At 38.2% G+C, this 10,000-nt stretch overlaps 1 protein-coding gene across 2 annotated transcripts in view; it reads left to right on the top strand.

The window, feature by feature from the left end:
• Positions 1-10,000, top strand: part of LOC137969634 (syntaxin-8-like) — a 17,938-nt gene that overhangs the window by 1,649 nt on the left and 6,289 nt on the right. Inside the window, exons 2-6 of one of the 2 annotated variants that reach the window (XM_068815957.1) lie at positions 5,374-5,473; positions 6,363-6,457; positions 7,758-7,811; positions 8,889-8,945; positions 9,383-9,507. In XM_068815957.1, the coding sequence (XP_068672058.1) occupies positions 5,374-5,473; positions 6,363-6,457; positions 7,758-7,811; positions 8,889-8,945; positions 9,383-9,507 (431 nt within the window). Of the gene's footprint in view, positions 1-5,373; positions 5,474-6,362; positions 6,458-7,757; positions 7,812-8,888; positions 8,955-9,382; positions 9,508-10,000 lie in introns of both variants that reach the window. The other variant, XM_068815956.1, reaches the window with a different exon arrangement.

Genomic DNA, 10,000 nt, shown 5'->3' on the forward strand with positions numbered 1-10,000 from the left:
TGGATGAAATAGCGCGGATGCAGTCGTCGATGTAACGGCCGTACAGTTCAGGTTTGGGGCCGTTGTACTGACTAAAAAATTGGTCTTCAACATATCCTACAAAAAGATTGGCATAGCTAAAAGATTGGCTCCCAAACTTCAACAATTAATAGGTCCGCAAATTACCGACGACACTACATTGCATAGCCATAATACCGTAATTACAATTCCAGAAAATCTTCCGCTTACTGACTCAGAGAAATCTGTTCTCAGTAAGGGCCTAAATTTTGTCCCTATTACCAAACGCACCAACGAATTTTCTATTAAGCAAGATGTCGAAAAATTCCTTCGCCGCGTTCAGTTAAAAGCCTTTTTTCACGACAAAGAGCATGATTCGGACACTTCTAATAAAGATATTTTTGAAACACTTCTAGTTCGCAAATCCAAATGGACTCCCCCAGAGGGACAATTTGCCTCTTTAGATTTTTTCACCAAAAAATGCCGTCACGACATTCACAAACTTAAATTCAATCGCAACACTAAATTTTCCAACCTTTCCTCGGAAGAGTGGGCGGCCCTTAAAAATCTTAGTAAACGCAACGACATAGTTGTCAAATCGGCCGACAAAGGCGGCGCGGTAGTTGTTTGGCGGTCCGACCTTTACCAAAAAGAAGCTTTGCGGCAACTTTCGGATACCTCGTTTTATGCCAAAATCCCTAAAGATCTCACTTCCAACAATCAAAAACTTGTCAAAGACACCATTCAAAATCTTATAGTTAATCAAGAATTACCGGACACTGCCACTAATCTCATCATCAATACCCTAGAACTTCGTGCATTTACTTCTTGCCTAAAATTCACAAACCCAACCCAGGTCGCCCTATCGTTTCTGCCTGTAGTTGCCCCACCGAACTCATTTCTAGCTACTTAGACAGGATTATGACGCCTATCGTCAAATCTTTGCCATCATACATTAAAGACAGTACACACGCACTACAAATTTTCCGTGATTTCAATTTCTCCGGCCAAGACAAACTTATTTTCACCATGGACATTACATCTCTATACACAGTCATTCCTAATAGCGAAGGTCTTCAAGCACTTAAACACTTTTTCGATCAACGCACTGTCAAAGAACCTAGCTCGGAAACGCTCCTCCGCCTTGCCGAACTAGTTTTAACGCTTAATTGTTTTTCATTCGCCGGCAACTATTACAAACAAATTAATGGTGTAGCGATGGGCACAAGAATGGGACCTAGCTATGCCAATCTTTTTGTAGGATATGTTGAAGACCAATTTTTTAGTCAGTACAACGGCCCCAAACCTGAACTGTACGGCCGTTACATCGACGACTGCATCGGCGCTATTTCATCCAGCAGAGAAGAACTCGATCAATTTATAACCTCCGTCAACTCTTTTCATCCGGCTCTTAAATATACCTGGGAAATTTCGGAAACTTCATTGGCTTTTCTAGATATCAACGTTTCTATTAGAGGCAACGTGCTATGTACTAGTGTGCACTACAAACCTACTGATTCACACAGTTATTTGTTGTATTCATCGTCACATCCATCACATGTCAAGAACTCCATCCCTTATTCTCAATTTCTTAGACTTCGACGTCTATGTAGTGATGACTCCGATTTTTCCAGCAAATCAGAGGAGATGTGCCAGTTCTTCGAAAAACGTGGCTATCCTGTCTCTGTGGTCAAAGCGGGCCATCATCGCGCCCAACAATTTGATCGACAGTCATCACTACAAACGTCACAAAAAGATAAGAATGACAGAATTCCATTCACCCTCACTTTCCATCCTCATAATCACGCAGTCAAAAGCATCATTCTTAGTAATTTTAAATTACTCCAAAATGATCCCGAGACTGGTAGAATCTTTTCGCAACCTCCACTTATTTCATTCAAACGCGACAAAAACGTAGGCAACTTTTTAGTTAGAAGCGCGCTCAAAACTAACGAGCAACCCGGCACTTTCAAATGCGCGCGCTCACGAGCAAAACTTGTCTTTTCATTGTTAACACTAGCAAGATATCGGGACCTAAGCGATCTGTTAAGATCACCGATCGTTTTACATGTACCTCCGCAAATGTCATTTATTGCATAACCTGCACGTTATGCAATAAATTATACATTGGTGAGACAGGTAGACGACTAGGTGACCGATTCCGCGAACACCTTCGCGATGTTGAGAAGAATGACAAGGATGCATCCAAGCCAGTCGCTCGCCATTTCAATCTGCCTAACCACTCCAAAAAACACATGGCTATCTGCGGCCTTTCCCTACATCTAGGTACGACGGAAAGCCGCAAGAATCTGGAACAAAAATTCATCTTTCAAATCGGCACCCTTAATCCTCACGGTATTAACGAACGCTTTTCATTTAACTAATATATTCCTATTTTTCACGTTGCCATGTTACCACCAATAGCGTAGCTCCTACTCTACTATAAAAACTACACGTAACCCATAATCCCTCGATTCGCTCTGACGAAGGGCTAACGCTCGAAACGTCAGCTTTTAGAATCTCTGTACGGTGGCCAATTTACATTATCAACTCCGTTGATAAAACCAAATTTTTGTATACATCTGCAAATGGTTAGACTCTCTAGTCTTCTCGGATAAGGACGATAAGCCGGAGGTCCCTTCTCACAACCCTTCAATGTTCATAATCCTGTGGGACGTAAAAGAACCCGCACACTTGTCGCAAAGAGTAGGGCATGTAGTTCCCGGTGTTGTGGTCTGTCTTCTGTGATGTATCATGGTTGGGGGGGTAAATGCTCAGAGATATTTACTACGCCAAGCTACTCTAAAAATCCGAGAGTAAATAAAGATATATGATACAGTATATGATATTGTCGCCTCTCTGCATTTTTCCTTTTACTCTTGTGTCCTTGCATCTTCTACATAAATTAACGATTTCGATAAATGAATGTTCCATGCAAATCTCTTAAAAGGGAGAAGTTAAGTGCCTACCGTTCTTGTTCCTTTTATTTTGAAACCATTTGTGAAGCCAGTGACATCATTGATTGGCCTGTTGACACTGAGACGTACACTATTTCCGATGATCGACACACGCCTTAAGATTGTCTCTTGGAAAAGAGATTTTGCTCTTACGATTTCATTAATTTGAGCATTGTCTTGAGAAATACTGCCAATTGTTTAGTCTGAAGTGTCAGCCATCTGCTCTCCCAAACCCGCCAAGGGGGTGAGGCAACAACAACAACAACAACTACAACAACAAAATAGGGATACACGAAATAAGTAATAGACTTAAGAAAGGTACAATGTTCCCTAGAAAACAATAAAGAAGCTAATCTAGTGAGGAGGCAGGATAAATAATTTTGCGTCTAAAGGAAAAAAGTCGATTCAAGGAGGCACAAATGTAGTGATAAAAGATAGGCGAACAAAGAGAACGACAAAAAAAAAAAGAAAAAAGAAGAATAAGAAGATGTCACTTCAGATGGACTGGAGTAAAGAGGAAGTATAAATAAGATAATTAATATGACGTAATAGGAGACTTTTTAAGGCGATGGCCGACACTTCAGACTACCAATTGTTATTTCAGAATTAAATCAATTTTGTAATGTGAGTGAGTTTTGAATGGTTTATGAAATTGTGGTTACCATGATCAGGGCTGTCAACTCTTCTGGATAATCTGGTGGACTCCAAATTTTGGACTGTATTTCCCAGTCTCAAGATTACGGTCTGTAATCTCCCGATTAATCGCAGAAGTTTGGTCATTTCTAGTGAGAATCGACTTTTGCAACAATAAAATTTTAAATACTTTGTGTTGTTTGAGTTATTGTGACATGGATAACAAAATTTGAACATTTCTAAACTCTGGTAAACTGTTTGTTTTTGTTGTTCGTTGCTATTGATGAATTGTAATTTTAAGCAATAATGTGATTGGTCCAAAATAAACCAATCAAATTAAATGTTCCAATGCCAGTGACATCTTTTTCACACATTTTTTGACTTTTTGCCTAAGTTGCGTTAGGTCTTGCGTGTACTTGTGTCAAATCGTGGAGATTGAAGATGTCAATTGATTTTACTTCGCTTCAGAGGGAGTTTTTTGGACTTTTAGCTTTTGCTTTCCAACTTGTAAGGACAAATGTAGCTGAAAACATTGTAAAGATTCCCGATTTAAATATCATAATTATGTTGAACGGAGGGAACAAATATTTTTTGGGTAAAAGATGTTATGTGACGTCACCAGAAATGACATCACAAGCATTATGACATCATATATCATCCCATCCCTATCAATTCTCAATATTTGAAGACTTTGGGGGTTCACAACCCTGCACAGTACTAGCCATGATCAAATGAAACATTTGTTAATCGGTAAAACATATTTGTCATTTCTGTGCAAAAAGTAACAGTCTATGAAACCTCGATCCTAAATCCATTTGAAGGAAATCCAGCAGTGCAGGTCTGAGAGGTCTTTTTTTTACTATAACAATGATCTTCTGCTTAATTACACTGTAGGTTGTGGAAACGTCAGTGATAAAGAAAAGTCCTGTGTTTTAGACCCACCCTCCGGTAGATGGGTCTAAAATGCAGGTCCCATTCGGCAGGCCAGGTCAAAACTAGGAGTCCCCGCTCCACTGATGAACAACTCAGCCAAAAGTTTCCCCTAGGTCTTAAACAGCATTTTTGTAGAATGACCAGGGCTAGGAGACACTTTTGATGTTGTTTACTTATCTGTAGCATAGAACCAGGTTGTTAACCATTTAGAAAAAATTCCAGAAATACTGGTTGGTTTGTAAATGGAACACGACTCTTTCGTTCATTCCACTAGAAACTTCCCAGGAGGAATGGGACGTCTCAAAAGGTAGTCCTGTTTTCCCATTGGAAACTTCCCGATGGAAATGTGTGTTCATTTACAAGTTTTGAAAGGTCTCACCAGTTCCAGGCTATTCATGGCCATATTTTAAATTTTGGGGTGTAAAATCGCATTCACCGGGTGGCCAGTGGACCTGAGTTAAATGGAACTCGTTTTTTATAAATGATAAACAACCCCAGTAACCTGTCACCTGTGTTTTAGATCCGCTGTTCTCAGAATCACTCCCACCCCCCCCCCCACCCCTCCCTCCTGTAAACATTTAATTTAATGGTGATAGCACCTAATAGTGTTACAACCCTAGTAGACTTGTGGCCCTCTACAATGTAGAGAAGGCTGATAATCCTACAGGCCCCTTTCAGTTGATTCCCAATCTGGAGGACAAAACAATAAGATTGTTTTGCATTTGAAAGGTTTTCTCTCAGGGGACAGAAAAATCATTGTTTTGCCCTCCAGATTGGGAATTGCTGAAATGGGTCTCTATCACATGAGATGTGACAATGGTTTCAGTTTAAATGAATTTTATTTTGTTGACAGGTTGAGTGAGTTCAAAACTGTTGAAAAATATGGCAATGATATAATGGAGAAGATCAATGAGAGAAATAAGCTAAGACGGAATGGTGGAAATTATAACAAGGTACTAAATTAACCTTTGCTGTCTGAGAAACTTTCTGTTGTAATAGGTGGCTCGTTTGCTTGATTTAAGGTAATTCCTTAGTATTGCATTGCGCATCCCTACCGCGCACGATTTTCGCTTCACTAGCGCGCACATGAGCACGTGCGCATACAAAACGTAAGAGATTTCGCTCAAACTAAACCCGATAGCGAAATAAATGCTCCTTTTCTCTCAAACGAGCATGGTGACCCCAGATTTTTTTTCAGGTATTTGCTAAGAACAGTTTAATAAAGAAAATATTTGAAGAAGGAAAAAAGTTTGATAGTAGAACATGAATTTTTTTTGGAAAACAGTTCTGTACTGGGTGTACATGTATTTTACCCAAGGCGAGGACTTCAAGCTAACCACGGAACTTTCCCAAAAAGTGCACTATTCCCACAACCAGAGAATCAAAGATGGCATAAATGAAGCAATACTGCTTATGTAAATAAAAGAAGCTTTATTTTCAAAATACAATTTTGTGTCTCTAAAGTAACTGAGACTTAATTCTGTATGAAGGTGATTCAAATTTTTAACGCAAAAACAGTAAAAATACCCCATTTTAAGAGCCTGTTGACGCGTAAACAAGCACGGTGACCCCATTTGTTTATTGCATTTTTTTAATGTTCATACCATGAATGGTAATTATGCCAAGTTTCCAAAAAAGTTTGGTAGTAGAACAATTTCAAGGGAATTACCTTAAAGGTGTTTCACTCTATTTTTTATTGCTTAACTAAAATGCTAAATACATGTAAGAAGGTGAAAGTAAAAATGAAGCGAAATACAATAAACCAATGAGTGGGCAATTAATGTTATGGAAGCAACACCACCAGAACTGAAATAGCAAGGAAATTGTTGTAAATTCTTTTAGGTCCAATCTGATGTCAGGATCATGTTGAAGACGTTTGCAAGAGACATCAATAATCTCAAACAGTCACTCTTACAAGCCTCATCAAGTTATCATGTGTATCCTCCTCAAAGAATAGATCTTTAGTACTGTATGGTCATTTTAATGGAGGGGACACCTCAACCCCCCCCCCCCCCCCTCAATCCAATTGATGACATCTGACCTCCGGGGGTCATTTAGTCATGATTTGAACCAAGGAATGGCATACATGTACCTTCATTAAATTGGATCAATGTGTAGATTGAAGGAATTAGCTTCTACAGTGTAAAGAAAGTGCGGTCACTGGTGCTATATTAGCAGGGAAGTGAAACAGGAAAATTTAGCACCATAAGAAAGATTTGATTCTCATGAAGGGCTAATTCTTCAAATGTCAGTACAAAAATCTTTGTTACAGTGGCTAATTTCCCTTTATTAACTTTTTTGAAAAACCAAATTTTCAAGTAAATGTAGTCCTGTTATAAGGAGGGTTGTTTGTTACTGAGGTTTTGACAACCTAACGGGCTAAGTATACTCTGAAGGTGACTTCCGCTTGGGTTGTGAGTGTAGTTGGTACCCCGTTGTCTGGTGTGAGATAGAGTAAAAGCTGAATTAATAATATGCAGTACATCACAAAATTATGTAACCCAGTGCAAATTTGTAACACTAGTGCACCGTACATAATAAACTTCACATGTTTTCAAGTTTACAGTTGAATAACGTTTGAATGATAGTCTCGCAAAAGTTTGAATTTGAAAAACATTTTAATCTTTCAACCAATCAGTTAAATGTACTTCAAAGAAATTGAAATTATGTGCTGTCAAAATTTCACGTGTTTTGGTTTTCTGCCTTCCTTTTTTCATCATAATAATAATGATAATTATTATTGAGAAGTGATTACACGATTTGTCGTTTAATTTGGTATAAATAGGTAAGCACTTTGTAGATTTTTTCAGTCTGACTACAAATTGCACTTACCCGTTTGTTCGTCTCAACAATTTCTAGTGGAATGAACCCATACAAAGTGGAAGTCTTAGAAGGGCTTCTACTCCCAGTACTGGTAATAATAATAATGATAATAATAATAATAATAATAATAATAATAATAATAATAATAATAATAATAATAATAATAATAATAATAATAATAAATTTTCTTTCAATGTGAAACCCCTGATATATCATCACTGTAATTAGATTACATCCAAGTACCTAAACTTTCCAGTCATACATGTAGCAATGCAAGGTTGAAATATTTGCGTTCAGGATCTATTTTTAGTTGATGTGATCAGGAATGTAAGGACATCTTGATTCAAATTTCAGTGGTAAGTGGCACTTTAACGTTATGGCTCTTTAGTATGAAATCCCTTAATTGACATGCAGAACAGAAAGAGAGATTGAGAGAAGGCAAAACATGCTGGATCAACTGACAACAAAGTGAGTTATGAGTAAAGAAACTTAAATATTAAGTTTAATTCTCCATTTTCTTAGCAAAAGCAATGTAAATCACTTTTTGAGAAAACAATTTGTTGTTGTTGTTGTATAACCATTGACTCCTGTACTGTCCCCCATTGGCAAATAAAATCATCTGGCATTAGACAGAGTAAAGTCCATTACGTCATCATACTGTGAAATAGTTCATCTGTCCGTTTTTTTTGGTCTTCAATCAACTGCTCTGTTCTTTTTTCCACGAGTTTTTCAAGGTCAAGTTAATGTTCCTCCAGCATGTATATGATTTTGTCTATGATGTTATTTCTAACGAAAGAAAGACAAAGTGCTCTTAAAGATTATGAGCCATCTCAATCATGGTGAATGAGATGATGCGCACAGGCTCTCTCAAATCTGTTACTTTAATTCAGGGTTCTCATTAAGTTTTAAAGTAGAAGGGACCTTGGGATAGAGTGAGCAGGGGACCCCTATATATAGTCTGGCTTTTGCTCTTGAGACCTCAAGGCTGCTGCCTAAGAAAATTTTAAAGAGGCCCTCAGAGCTAAATGCTGAGAACTTAGGAGCCCAACATATGAAGTGAAAGGCGTTGCTGTGAAAAATTAAGGAGCCCAGAGCTATTCTTTGGGAGCCCCAGGCTACCGGGCTCCTGTTAGGCAACAGCCTTGGACCTCCTTTGGCCAATGGCGGGTACTGTACTCAGTGTAGACAGGTGCTACTACCTGGGTCCTGGCTTCTAATAAAACCCCTGCTTTAATTGAGGGGACATTGTTTTTGACTGGTTATTTAACCCATTCACTCTTCACGTACCCTGGGATGGCCCTTGTTGACGAGTCTCACTCTCAGGGGTCATATGATTAAAGGGGACATGTGTGGAGAAAGAGGTTATTAACCCATTGACTCTCCAACAACTCCCCATTGACAAGTAAAATCATCTGGCATTAGAGAGAGTAAAAGTCTTACTCCTAGCAGTCCAAGGGTCAAAAATAAAAATCTGAACTTTAGAGTTTTCTGTTACATGTTGTGGTTTACCTTTTGTTTTTTTCTACATTCATTGCTACCCGGCAGAGAGAAGCAGATGAACACAGCATTTCAGCAAGAATCAGGCCAGAGCGATTTTGGAAGGTGGGAGAGGTTTGGACAAACTTGTCATGATGCATGTCGTTTAGTTTGGAATTGAAATGCACCCAATCTCCAATATGTTTCATGGTTTACTAACAATATCAATCTCTCCTTCAATAGCCATCATATTTTGTCTACTACATTGGGATTTTACTTTTTTGTAATTAGCAGCAGAAGTTTTTATAAACTAGCAGAATTTGTCTGAAGTTCCTGGTGTTGTGCTGTCCTCTGTGAGTATATGGGTGGGTGGGTATAGCAGGTCCACATCAGCTGAATAGCTGCCAAAACTTCAACCTTTAAAAAAAAAAAAAAAAAAAAAACCCGTTTGGTCCTAAAGAGTTTTAATTACTTGGGGTTTCAGGCTAACCTTTGTGAAACAGCTGTTGAATTAATCTTACATGTAACTCTCAGCTGAATTTCACTGAATGTTAATATTTCAGGAGTTCCCTATTGGCAACAGGTCAAAGAGGACAAGCAAGCAATCCATTTGATGAACCAGAAGTATACACGGACAGCAATGCCTCAATTGGTGACATGAGAAGACAACAGCAACAAATTATTAAAGGTACTACGGTAGATAGATCCTTCATAGTGAAAATAAAGAACCTAAATTAATACTTGTCAAAATCATTAACAAGTCATTAAGCCAGCTATCAATAGATGTATACTTCATGGCACACATGCATTTGGATACCCAATGATATAAAGTATACCATTGTCCATGGTATGAATTATACCATGTAATTAATATAATTATGCCTGATGACGTAGCAATTCGCTGAATAAAAATGTTACTTCGCATAATTTAGAGTAATTGTTTCATGGACAAGTCATATAAAAACTTGTGCTTCATGCTTCATCGTGGTATCCAGATACATTTGCAATAATAAAAGCGCTCAATCTGTGGCCTTGTGCTTTCATCTGTTTGTCAGTGTCTTTATTTAGCACTCACATTCATTTTTGGTACATTCTATGGTGATGTTAAAAGTTTAAATCCTTTGCGTACCAATCGGCCTCCAAACTATTGTCTTGTGAACCAGAGAGACTTCTTCTTTAGT

This window comes from Montipora foliosa, chromosome 9, assembly GCF_036669935.1.
Source record: "Montipora foliosa isolate CH-2021 chromosome 9, ASM3666993v2, whole genome shotgun sequence".
Taxonomy (NCBI): Eukaryota; Metazoa; Cnidaria; class Anthozoa; order Scleractinia; family Acroporidae; genus Montipora; species Montipora foliosa.